The sequence below is a fragment of the Drosophila mauritiana genome, chromosome 2R, assembly GCF_004382145.1.
Source record: "Drosophila mauritiana strain mau12 chromosome 2R, ASM438214v1, whole genome shotgun sequence".
Classification (NCBI taxonomy): Eukaryota; Metazoa; Arthropoda; class Insecta; order Diptera; family Drosophilidae; genus Drosophila; species Drosophila mauritiana.
The window spans coordinates 5525176-5537961 of record NC_046668.1 but is presented as its reverse complement, the minus strand read 5'-3'; the positions used below and the strand labels follow the sequence as shown (position 1 = coordinate 5537961).

Below are 12786 nucleotides of genomic sequence, written 5' to 3'. Positions count from 1 at the left end.
TTGGTGATGGACAGAAGTAAAACAATCATGCTATTGTTGGTTTAATATAAAAAATATAAATTTTATCAAGATCAAGGCGGAATAGCCCCTCATTATGACGCATTCTTATATTCATTAATTTTATTTTCCGCATTATTTTATTTTATTTTTGCTGACTTTGTCATTGGGGCATGACGATTCAGCTTGTACCATCTCTAGCCAGGGCAAAAAAACATTCCAATTTCTCTGCTGCGATTTCACTTTCACAAAACAAATTACGGCTGACCAAGGTAAATAAACAAAAAACAAAAGGAGCAGGTGAAGGCTATCAAATTACCCAGTTTCGAAAACAATTCCCATGGCGACGGAAAAGTGTGCAGAAGATTTTGGGGACTCCTCCGCGGCGTCCTTGAAAATTGTGCCAAAGGACTATGCATATCCACTTCTTGAGGATCCGCAAGGCGCGCTGACCCAGCCCAGTGAAGGCGGGCGGACGCTAGTTACCCGCGGTGGCTTCAACTACTTCCACTACGGATGCGATGGCCACCAGGATGCTGGCTGGGGTTGTGGCTACCGCACCCTGCAATCGGCCATTTCCTGGATCCAACGTCGACGAGGGTCGAGCGGTCATGTGCCTTCCATCCGGGAGATTCAGCAGATCCTGGTGGCCCTCGGCGACAAGGGTGCAGAGTTCGTGGGCTCGCGCGACTGGATCGGCACGCTGGAGGAGTTCTACGTGATCGATGTGCTGCACCAGGTGCCCTGCAAGATTCTTCACGCCAAGGAGCTCAGCTCGAAAGAGATCCTCGGCGAGCTTCGGAGCTATTTTGAGAAGTACCAAGGCTTCGTAGCCATGGGCGGTCTGAGTGACACCGCCTCCAAGGCCATTACCGGCTACCATTGCAGTGCACGTGGTCGCATCTTCCTGCAGGTGGTGGTGAGTCATCGGATTAGCTCATTTTATGAACTGGTGAACTCATCGTTCGCTTCCCTTTTTAGGATCCGCATTTCGTAGGCGTGCCCAGCTCCCGGCAGCACTTAATCGATCAGGGCTATGTCCGTTGGGTGCCCGTTGACGAGTTCCCCGACAGCACGTACAACCTCTGCCTCATCTTGCAGCCGTAGTCGCAACTCCCCGTACCTATTTTAGCAATAAATCCCGCTCAGCTCTTGATTACCATTACTTACTGCATGTTGCCTTATAGCCACGTTTCTCTTCCATTTTAGCGGCCGATACTCAATGGACCTTATCAATTATTGAATCAGACCGCACGATAATGGCGCTGATAAACCGGCGGCATTGAGCCACAGTACCTCGACAAGCAGCTACTGCCAGCTGTTAAGCATACCAAACAGCGCCAACATATTGTAAAAGCCGGAAAAGACAGCTGAGTGAGCATGGATCTAATGCACCGCGCCCTGCTCACCGCCTTGGGTGCGATGTCCGTGTTCTACGCCCTGGTCAAGATCAGCCTGGGCTACTGGAAGCGGCGGGGGATCCTGCACGAAAAGCCCAAGTTCCTGTGGGGCAACATCAAGCGCGTGGTGAGCGGGAAGAGGCATGCCCAGGACGCCTTGCAGGATATCTACACCGCATACAAGGGCAGGGCGCCGTTTGTGGGATTCTACGCCTGCCTCAAGCCGTTCATCTTGGCGCTGGACCTGAAGCTAGTCCACCAAATAATATTCACCGACGCGGGACACTTTACGTCCCGAGGCCTTTATAGTAATCCCAGTGGAGAGCCGCTGTCGCATAATCTCCTTCAGCTGGACGGTCACAAGTGGCGGTCACTGCACGCCAAATCTGCGGAGGTTTTCACTCCGGCCAACATGCAGAAGCTTCTGGTCAGACTGTCGCAAATCTCGTCCAGAATTCAAAGGGACCTGGGCGAAAAGAGCCATCAAACTCTCAATATAAGCGAACTCGTGGGTGCCTACAATACAGAAGTTATGGCGTCAATGGCCTTTGGAGTCGTAGGCCAGGATACCGAGGAGTTCGCGAAGTGGTCGCGCAACTACTGGGCGGACTTTAAGCTGTGGCAGGCCTACCTGGCGCTGGAGTTTCCGCTTATCGCTCGGCTTCTTCAGTACAAAAGCTACGCAGAACCTGCTACTGCTTACTTCCAAAAGGTGGCCCTGTCGCAGCTGCAGGAGCATCGAAGGAGGGATCGGCAGCCTCTCCAGACGTTCCTGCAGCTATATTCCAACGCGGAAAAGCCACTCACCGACGTCGAGATTGCGGCCCAATCCTTTGGCTTCGTTCTGGCTGGCTTGGGCCCCCTGAATGCCACCCTGGCTTTCTGCCTCTACGAGTTGGCCCGCCAGCCTGAGGTGCAGGTTCGAACCAGGCTCGAGATTAACAAGACACTGGAGCTGCATGGTGGCCAAGTGACACCGGAGTGCCTAAGGGAGCTCAGGTATACGAAGCAAGTCCTCAATGGTGAGTACCAAGTATTGAAAAGCTCTTTATAGCTCTAATGACTTGACCTTCTTTTTAGAAACGCTTCGCCTGCACACGCCACATCCCTTCCTGCTGCGCCGGGCTACCAAAGAATTCGAAGTGCCCGGATCAGTGTTTGTAATTGCCAAGGGCAACAATGTGCTGATACCCACGGCGGCGATACACAGAGATCCTGGCATATATGAGAATCCCGAGCGGTTCTATCCGGAGCGCTTTGAGGAAGAGGCTAGGCGATCCCGCCCAGCAGCTGCGTTCCTGCCCTTCGGCGATGGCCTGCGAGGCTGCATTGCCGCTCGCTTTGCAGAGCAGCAGCTTCTGGTGGGTCTGGTGGCTCTGCTGAGGCAGCACAGATACGCTCCCTCTGCGGAGACCTCGATTCCCGTGGAGTATGACAACCGGAGACTGCTCTTGATGCCCAAGTCGGACATCAAACTCAGTGTGGAACGGGTGGAATAGCTTTAGGGGAGGCTCCTGCTGGAGCGTCGCTTATTTTGTATTGTTTGCTTTACAAAGCGTTTAAGTTGTTTTTATATTTGTATATGCACCTTTTTCGTTGATTTTCCTAAGCTGTGGACTTGTGTGATAATGCTGACGATGACTTTTATAATCTTTTGCACCAAGCTCAACAACGTGAACAAATAAATAATTTAGTTGTTATATCAAACTCATTTATACCATCGGAAAATAGGAAAGGTGTGCGATTCTATGTAAATATAAGAGGCGAATTTGCAGCAAATGCAGAGGGCATTCATATAATTTGTTTTTAATTTATAGCATTACTTGGTTTCCAAAATTAATATTCATTTTGCCAGAGTGCTTGTCTTTTGAATTCGGCAATTCCGTTTTCTAGGAACTAAAAACTTGAATTTTTCTTTAAATCGATTTGCAACAAAATTGTTGGTTTCTTATTCAAATTGACTGTTGAATGTTCTTTATAAACGGGGAACACGCCAAAAACTAACATATTTGCAATTTTGAAAGTTGGCATGTTAGGTAACATTTCCGATTCGCAGAATCGGTTAACATTACTGTCTCCTCGTTCGAGCGAGTGTGACCGTACTGCCTAGTGATTTACCCTAGCTGTGGTCGCACTACAAAGGTGGAATTTCCCAGCTTCGGGCGATGGTCACACTGACGCAGACACTCGACTCTCGAACGAATCGGTCGCGGTTGTTTTACGGTTTTTTGTTTGTCTATAGGAAAGCCCTTTCGCAGCGGAGGAAACCGAAAATGCGCTCGGAAAGTCAGTCGTAGACGGGGCGAAAATAGCGGTTGCAGCGGCAAACTTCTAACTGTTTTCTGACCGGGAAAGGAGTGCGCGAACCAATTGGAAGTGGAGTTCGAAATGCGAGCATAGAAAAGTGTCCGATTCGGTGCGAAAATCCGCGAATAATTGTTTGCGATTTCCCGAGGAAAACGGAAAATTAAGCGTCTGTCTGCCAGTCCACTGTGTGCGTGTGTGTTCGTGTGTCTGTGAGTATATAACATAACAGAAAACAAAACAACAACAACAGCAGCAGCAGCAACAACAAGGCAGTCAGGATCAACGGTTCTGGGGTAGTTTGTTTGAGTTTGAACAAAGCAAAGAAAAGCAAACGCAAAAGCAAAGCACACGAAACTGGACGGGAGAAGGAGAGAGAGAAAGAGCAAATAGAGGGGGATAACGGGAGAATACACCCCGCTCACACTCACGCCCGCTTCTATCCTTTGTGTGCGCTTTTGCCGCCTGGAAATGCAATGCTAGAACAACAAAAACACCGCGACCGCAGGAGTGCAAACAACAACAGCATCGCCTAATTGGCTGCAGCATCGTCGGCCGAAAAATCAAGCAAACTGAATCAAGTCTCCCTGCGTTACTTTCCAGTCGGAAGTGCACCGTAAGTATCCTTCAAGAACAACAGCAAGAATCGAGTGTGGAGTGGGCTAATAATGCCAATTACTTGGTTTGGGAGAGGGGCGAAGAGTGTTTTGTGAGTGATGGATGGGGAGGGGAGGGAATGGAATGGAAGCTGCAGTTCACCAACAACAAGTTTGGACCGATTCCAGGTCCAAGGACTTCCAGTGACCATTCCAGGCGGTCGTGAGAACCGAAAACTCCTTTCACGGCCAATCCAAACAGGATTTGTTATACACGTTAAGAAAAAGAGGAGTTTCATAAAAAATGTTCAAATTGATAAAAATGATTTATGGACCTATGTACCTTAGGTTTTATATATTTGTAATTTTGTTTTGAAGAAAAAAAATCTTCTATAACATAATATTCCTATAACAAAATCAACTACCAATTGGCAATAGGTTCTTAATTCATATGATTGGAATAAACATGCAGTCAAAATACTTATATTTCATGTAACTTATTCAAGAATATGCAATCAGTGTTTTTTGATACAAATACAAATGTGAAGTGTTTTTTAAAGCATTTTTTTCGGTCCACGAAATACTGCCAAAAAAGTTTTCTCTGTGCACAACTCCCCTTTTGAAGTTGCGCGGTAATTGCGCAAGTGCAGAGACTTCTCTTTGGACTGTGTTACCTGAACTCGGTTTATCTGAACGAGGTAATTTTTTGTCCGAATCCGAATGGGTCGTCTTTTCGCGGGGTGGCGGCTTTGTGTTCCTTTCAACCCGTAATCGCAACAGGAACCGGAGCGGCACGTTGACACCCATGGTGCGGACTAAATGCTCGAAAGTTGAGTTCCCATTCCCGGCTCCCTTATCGCACGTCTCGTTCTCTTTGCATACCTTTCAAACGACTTTTGTGCGCGCCGTCAAATGGAGCAGATAAGCGTAATTATTAAAATATTATTCCTGGGGTTTGTTTACGTCCCGGGACTGTTTTCTCGCGCATTTGTCTAAACAAGTGATGCAGAACTTTCCAGCAACGGCGCCCGTTTGGCCTGGAATGTCGGCCGGTGCATTCGCCAAGTCGCTATATCGTATATACTATACGCCGTATAGTACTCAAATTCGAAAGGATGCCTTGGGTTATCTGATTCGCGTGGAGTAACCCAATCCGCAAACCATCCAACTGCCGCACCTGTGCAATTGCCAAAAACGAGAGAATCCAAAACAACAGAGGGGCTCAGAAAGAAAGATAAAATTAGCCACAAACAGCTGTCGGCCATTGGCAAGAAACTTGCTCATGCACCGAGAGAAAAAACCCACTATCTCGGTCATGATACTAGCATCTTTTGGGGGAGAGGTCACCAAAATGGGAAGCTAGCTCAGAAATTTGAAGGAAAATCATAAATTTTAATATACTAAGAGAAGGAAAGTAGTGTTCCTTCTTACTAAAATGATAAATAAATTCAAATTACTGAAATATTTTGATATGGAAACACAACACACTCTAAAAAGATAGTTTTTGTGCGAACAATTTTTTTCGGTGATCTTACTACGCTTATATAAACAGAAACCAGGCACTTGCGCCTTAATAAAATGCAAACAGAAATTCACAAAAGCAGAAAAACAAATACCAGTGAATATAAAAAAATATTGTGTCCTATGGAGAAATGCCGCTCCCACTGACCAACTCCCACCTCCACCCCCGTTGCATAGAAACAACAAACCCTGTTCTTTCCCATGCACGAGAACATGGCCAAAACAAAGGAAACACGTTAACAGTTTGTTGTGCAAATTAGCTTTTCCCTGCTTCCCACTGATGGTTTTGAAAAAATGAATTAATGTTCTTTAGCCTACTGTAAGCAAAATATCCCATTCATTATTTTAGCTGGATCACTTCAGTTCTAAAGGGGCTAATTGTTTTTCCACTAAATGTAAAATATTTGGTACATTATTCATATATCCGTCCTCATTGCAGGTATGGCATTATAAAGCGGCAACTGTTTTCAATTGGTAAACAAGAAAAAACGGCTGAAAACTTGTAAAACTTTGAAGTCACTTAGCCTGAATGTCTGCATTTGTTTAGCATGTCGCTGCGCTGCTGCAATTCGAGTTTCTCGCTGCCCACTCACAAAAAGATTTTCGTTTTCGTTTGATTGGTGAACTGCATGGGCGTTCCTTGTTGTGTGAATGAATCTGAGTTCGAATGAGTCCGCGGCTCGAGACTGCTGGATCGCCCACTCGAGTGGAATCTTTCGTAACCACTTTCGATTTTCGGGGTTCGTCCTAATGAAAATCGTGTCTAATCCAAGCCGAGATTCGGCTTCGCCTCAAGCGGTTTTCACTTGGGGTGGGCTGCGTGCTGGCAGAGAACGTGGTGGAGCTCATTAAAAAGTATAAAACTTTATCGCCGCCCTGGGTGAAAATGTCAAGGGTTCAGGGTTCTGCGAGAAGCGACACTAAAACGTATTTCCTTCAATTCTCGTTTCTTTTCCGCGAGCGTGTGTATTAGTTATGGCGGGGCTGGCAAATTAGCAAAGCCAAGATGCCTGAGCAACTGACATTTTCTTATGCAAGAAAAACAAAAGCTGGGCAAAGCTTTTCACGCTAACGAGACTGGAAAGGCCGGAGAAAGGCAGAGAAATCCCCATTGCTGATGGCCACAAAGCTGTCATGAGGAAGGCAGAAACAAAACGTGCTGATGGAACCAGCAAACAAGAACATAACAAACATGACAAAGTACGGAGTAACATGTGCCGGCTAACGGCACTCCGGTTAATCATTAATAACCATTGGCCATGGCCAAAACGCCCAGAAAACCGGCAGGAGACCAGCGGGAGTGGTTCTGGTGTTAATTATAGGACAATGTTCTCGGGCCTTCGTTAAAATTAGTAAACGCAAATTTACCCACCTTAACATTGAGTTGTCGAGAATTTCCGCTCTCTAATGAGTTGAGAACAAGTCGAGAACAGTGAAGAAATATATTTAATAAGCTCTTCCTACTTTATTCTTCATTTAAAAGATTAAAATAGCTAACAAAAAAGGTAGCTCAAAGAAGCTGGGTTCGGAAAAATCGAATTTTTGAAATTTAAAAGCTGGAATCGTTTGCCCATTTTTTGCCCATGTTTGCCCACCAATTAGTTTTTTTTGCCCACGTCCAGTTTTTGAGATATGAATTTTCGAACAAGTTCGAAAATTTTCGAAGATCAAAAATTTCACTTTTTTCAAAATTTTTTTTTTTTAATCGCAATAAGTTTGTTTGCCCACGTTTGCCCACCCTTTAGAATTTTGAAATTTTCGAAAATTTTCAAAGATCAAAAATTTCACTTTTTTCAATTTTTTTTTTTTAAATCGCAATAACATCGTTTGCCCACGTTTGCCCACCCTTTAGAATTTTGAAAAAATTTATACTTTAGAAAATATAAGACATTCAAGTTTACCTCGGTCTCTTTGCCCATCCTTTAAAATTAATTTTTTTCGTTTGCCCACCCTTTAATATTACATTTTAACGTTTGCCCACCCTTCAAAATTATTTTTTTTCGTTTGCCCACTCTTAAAAATAAAAAATTTCGAATGCCCACATCTTAAAACTAAAAAATTTCGTTTGCCCATCCTTTAAAATTAGTTTATTTCGTTTGCCCACCCTTTAAAATTAGTTTTTTTCGTTTGCCCACCTTTCGAAATTAGTTTTTTTCGTTTGCCCACTCTTAAAAATAAAAAATTTCGATTGCCCACCTCTTAAAACAAAATAATTTCGTTTGCCCATCCTTTAAAATTAGTTTATTTCGTTTGCCCACCCTTTAAAATTAGTTTTTTTCGTTTGCCCACCTTTCGAAATTAGTTTTTTTCGTTTGCCCACCTTTCGAAATTAGTTTTTTTCGTTTGCCCACTCTTAAAAATAAAAAATTTCGATTGCCCACCTCTTAAAACTAAAAAATTTCGTTTGCCCATCCTTTAAAATTAGTTTATTTCGTTTGCCCACCCTTTAAAATTAGTTTTTTTCGTTTGCCCACCTTTCGAAATTAGTTTTTTTCGTTTGCCCACTCTTAAAAATAAAAAATTTCGATTGCCCACCTCTTAAAACAAAATAATTTCGTTTGCCCATCCTTTAAAATTAGTTTTTTTCGTTTGCCCACCTTTCGAAATTATTTTGTTTTAAGAGGTGGGCAATCGAAATTTTTTATTTTTAAGAGTGGGCAAACGAAAAAAACTAATTTCGAAAGGTGGGCAAACGAAAAAAACTAATTTTAAAGGGTGGGCAAACGAAATAAACTAATTTTAAAGGATGGGCAAACGAAATTATTTTGTTTTAAGAGGTGGGCAATCGAAATTTTTTATTTTTAAGAGTGGGCAAACGAAAAAAACTAATTTCGAAAGGTGGGCAAACGAAAAAAACTAATTTTAAAGGGTGGGCAAACGAAATAAACTAATTTTAAAGGATGGGCAAACGAAATTATTTTGTTTAAGAGGTGGGCAATCGAAATTTTTTATTTTTAAGAGTGGGCAAACGAAAAAAACTAATTTCGAAAGGTGGGCAAACGAAAAAAACTAATTTTAAAGGGTGGGCAAACGAAATAAACTAATTTTAAAGGATGGGCAAACGAAATTATTTTGTTTAAGAGGTGGGCAATCGAAATTTTTTATTTTTAAGAGTGGGCAAACGAAAAAAAATAATTTTGAAGGGTGGGCAAACGTTAAAATGTAATATTAAAGGGTGGGCAAACGAAAAAAATTAATTTTAAAGGATGGGCAAAGAGACCGAGGTAAACTTGAATGTCTTATATTTTCTAAAGTATAAATTTTTTCAAAATTCTAAAGGGTGGGCAAACGTGGGCAAACGATGTTATTGCGATTTAAAAAAAAAAAATTGAAAAAAGTGAAATTTTTGATCTTTGAAAATTTTCGAAAATTTCAAAATTCTAAAGGGTGGGCAAACGTGGGCAAACGAAGTTATTGCGATTAAAAAAAAAAATTTTTGAAAAAAGTGAAATTTTTGATCTTCGAAAATTTTCGAACTTGTTCGAAAATTCATATCTCAAAAACTGGACGTGGGCAAAAAAAACTAATTGGTGGGCAAACATGGGCAAAAAATGGGCAAACGATTCCAGCTTTTAAATTTCAAAAATTCGATTTTTCCGAACCCAGCTTCATTGAGCTAAAAAAGGTGACTGCACACTTTAAATGAAACTTAAAAAAATCAAAATCAAATAGAGAAATGTGAATGGGGTAATCGATTGAATATATTTTCGATTTTTTGTTTTATATTCAATTAAATTATTCTAAAAATCTTTAAAGTATTCTACTCCTAAAATGTTATTTGGTGTGTTTTAATATAGTGACTAATCCGCTGAATTTCGAGTGGAAATGCGCTGGAAAAGGAACACCCCACCGCCATGTTCGCCAATGGGTCATGTTGTGTATCTGGACTTTATTTTCGTTTCGGCTGCCTTGCCATGTGTAAACTTATAATTTTATGCACAAATCGATTAAACGCCGCTAAATGCCGAAAGTTTATTTCGGGCGGGCAGTTGTGTTTACACATTTGTGGGCGTTTGCGTTGCGAAATGAGTTTCTGTGCTCCACATTCTCCCGAATTTCAGTTTCTTCGGGCAGCTTCAGCTGCTTGATAACTTCCGATCGATACCCATCGATTTCCACATTCGTGGCCAAAACAAACGCTTGTTTACAGTGCTGCTGATTAGATAGTGAGCCTATCAAGAAGGTGGGATGCCTATCAGCTTCAATTATCGATGAATTGGCCTATTTTACAGCGTGTTGAATGCGCAGCCCGCGAATTATTCAATTAGATTCGAATCAAAGTAGCCTTTGGAGTGAAATAGACAGAGATTTCCATTTCCCAAGACATGCTCGCAAACATAAACACTGAGTGTTTTCCTTTTCGCTATATTTTATTCATAGAAAATTTGGGTTAATGACGTGCCATACGCGTCAGTGGGTGTGGCAGGGGGAGGTGGGCGGTGCGGCGGCGGCAGTCGGGGGAGAGAGCCAAAGCAGATGCCCTCACAAACACAAATCCAAGAAACATCAAATAGAAAATGCAGTGCAAAGCACAGATGACGCTAAAGATAGAAACCCATAGATAAACATGAATGTTTGAGCACATGTGTGTTTCTCAGTTTCTGCTGGTGACGTTGTCGATTCCGTTCATAAAAAACTTGATCTTTTGATTATCATCGTTTTATGCGTTCTTTTCGCTTTTCTTTTCATCGCGCGACCACTCGACACATTTCATTCGATGATCGGCGCTTTCCTAACCCCGGATCAGAGGAACCAGACCCCAAACCCCAGACCCCCAAGCCCCCAGACCAAGATCAGGCCAAGGGCCGAGGCATCTCGACACTTGGCTGACCACAGATGGCCGCAGTTGTTGGTGTCAAGTTGTTGATACCCGTAGTAGTTGTTGGTGAAAGTGTAATGTCATGACGGGCCGTCCGCTGGTGATGCTGATGCACAATTTGCCGGCCACAATGTATCGCTTACCTTACATCCTATAATACAACACATAAATCCGCTAAAAGCCAGCCTGACATTGGAGATTTTCGCCCGCACCCGCTCTTCACTTTTCCTAGTATACAAATCCCCAAGGCAGCTGTAAAATTATTTGTTTTACCAAATCCCAACCAGAACTTATGGGACACAAGAAAAACAGAACTTCATAGGCAGAGTGGCAGAGTGGGGAGTATCCGGCAGTGCATTAAAGTGGTGGGCTGGAAATTGGAAGTTTTAGATTTATTTTCATGCCGTTGAATCTTTTAGACTTCTTTGCTTGATTATTGATTTTATTCAATGTGGACAATTGTAATAGATGTTTTCTTAGTTTCATTACAGAGTTACAGAAACTTTCAGCTTAGCTTGGAAATCCCAAAAACTCGAGGAAGTACCATATTGTTCGTATTGTATTGTTCATTGTTCATGCAATCTTTACGCATAAAGCTATCAGTAATTATTTTTAGAATAGCCGAGGAAGTGGTTTCAAAGAGAATTAATGTGTCATTATGCGCTGGGAACACTCAAGGGGAAGTTCTGGCTTAGTCTGCAATGTTATTGCTGCAACACGTTGTTGGTCCACCCTAATGCGGCTCATCTGCATTTGCGCCTAAGAACGCAGTGTCCAAAGGGGGGAATTCAAATGGGACAAAAATGGCGGTGCGTGTGCTCACATCTTTGGTAAGCAATTAACGGCAGCAACTCTGTCTGTCTGTCGCCCTTGACAAAAGTGTGTGCCACAGTTGCCCCTCTCTGCTTTCCGCCAGTCAAGTCACTTCCTGCAATAGAAATCCAGACAACATGCAACATAAATGGTGTACAGACAGGGTACAGATGCGGCCAAGACAATAAAACAGCGCTTAAATGTAATTTTTTATAAGTTACCCATATTTACATCCTGATATTTAGAAATGATATGCCAGGGACAAATCTTAATAAATTTAAAAAATTGACAAATTTTATTTAAATTATTTATTCTGTACCAACAATTAGTGCTGTTGGTTTTGGCTTATCTAAAAAATGGCTATGTTAATTATGAGCAAAATGTCCATAGATACAGACATCTTTCGTTACGCGTTTCATTTGATTTGATTTTAAAGGACCACATTGATTTTATGGACTGACCTTCTGCTGTGAACTCTTTTGTAGCAAACGAATTTAGTATTCCCTGGCTGGTGCTGGTGCCCTCCAACTTCCTGCCCATTTCAACCAAAGCAGCTTCCGTTTGTTTCAATACACGAATCTCGGAGAAACCGCAGATACAGAGCCGCAAAGAGAACGACAGTAAATAGGGCGCAAAATATGCGTAGTTGAAACTAAAACGCATCCAGCATAATCATCAGTCGCAGGAACAACGCCACAGCGTCATCATTCTCAACTTGACATTTGAGCGAGTTTTTATGCGGGTTGCCTGCCTTCCACAATATGCCCCTTGCACAATATGCCCCATTTTCCATCGTTTTGGGCCGGGAAATAGGTTTTGCTCTTCTTCTGAGGCTACTTTGCGAAATTGTCGTTTTCCTGCTTTTGTTTTTGTTTTTTTTTTTCACGATTTGGCAATTTGGACTTTGGCTACTGCCGCCGAAACAGATTTCCCGATCGCATCACGATCTGCAGGCCTGACCTTAGGCTGGTTGTATGGCCCATGCTCTCTGCGAATTTCCCAAGCCCACAATCGCGAGTTCATCGCTGTGCTGAGAAAAGCTCCTATTTCCGCCGCAGAAGTCTCGTAGACCCAATATGAGCATGCACTACTTGTCCAACCAGTTTGGGCTTATGATTTAAATGCAGCCAGTTAACTGGGTCAATGTTTCGTGTATATACATATATGCATCTTAAACCAGATTTAACGCACTCAATTGCCGAAAACAACAACAACTTATTTCCGCACTGCAAAGGAAACTGCAACACCAACAATACCAACAACACCAACAATATCAACAACACCAACCACATCAACAACACCAACAACAGCGACAACAAAGTCGGCCTGTCATCGT

At 42.7% G+C, this 12786-nt stretch overlaps 3 protein-coding genes across 21 annotated transcripts in view; all 3 read left to right on the top strand.

Annotated features, from left to right (window-relative positions):
* The first annotated feature begins 182 nt into the window (after positions 1-182).
* Positions 183-3097, top strand: LOC117135525 (probable cytochrome P450 6u1). The gene is made up of 3 exons (XM_033295789.1): positions 183-269; positions 1207-2419; positions 2478-3097. Exons 2-3 carry the CDS (start codon positions 1378-1380, stop codon positions 2894-2896), a joined length of 1461 nt encoding a protein of 486 aa, XP_033151680.1. The 5' UTR covers positions 183-269; positions 1207-1377; the 3' UTR covers positions 2897-3097.
* LOC117135528 (probable Ufm1-specific protease 1) lies at positions 184-1162 on the top strand. Its single transcript, XM_033295791.1, has 3 exons — positions 184-269; positions 321-916; positions 979-1162. The coding sequence occupies exons 2-3, from the start codon at positions 338-340 to the stop codon at positions 1102-1104; spliced, it is 705 nt and encodes a 234-aa protein (XP_033151682.1). The 5' UTR covers positions 184-269; positions 321-337; the 3' UTR covers positions 1105-1162.
* A 458-nt stretch (positions 3098-3555) lies between the features above and the next one.
* The window catches only part of LOC117138294 (protein MTSS 2), a 42444-nt gene continuing 33213 nt past the window's right edge, over positions 3556-12786 (top strand). For 10 of the 19 annotated variants that reach the window (XM_033300273.1, XM_033300288.1, XM_033300282.1 and 7 more), the window contains exon 1: positions 3556-4317. The gene's annotated coding sequence lies outside the window, so the exon portion shown is untranslated. The remainder of the gene's footprint in view (positions 4318-12786) is intronic. The other 9 variants (XM_033300276.1, XM_033300275.1, XM_033300283.1 and 6 more) reach the window with 3 other exon arrangements.

What these genes read in the sequence shown, in the direction of transcription:
- LOC117135528 (XM_033295791.1), top strand. Translation starts at nt 338, where the DNA reads ATGGCGACGGAAAAGTGTGCAGAAGATTTTGGGGACTCCTCCGCGGCG. An exon ending in GCATCTTCCTGCAGGTGGTG is followed by an intron (nt 917 to 978) that starts GTGAGTCATCGG and finishes TTCCCTTTTTAG; the next exon opens with GATCCGCATTTCGTAGGCGT.
- LOC117135525 (XM_033295789.1), top strand. Translation starts at nt 1,378, where the DNA reads ATGGATCTAATGCACCGCGCCCTGCTCACCGCCTTGGGTGCGATGTCC. An exon ending in TACGAAGCAAGTCCTCAATG is followed by an intron (nt 2,420 to 2,477) that starts GTGAGTACCAAG and finishes CCTTCTTTTTAG; the next exon opens with AAACGCTTCGCCTGCACACG.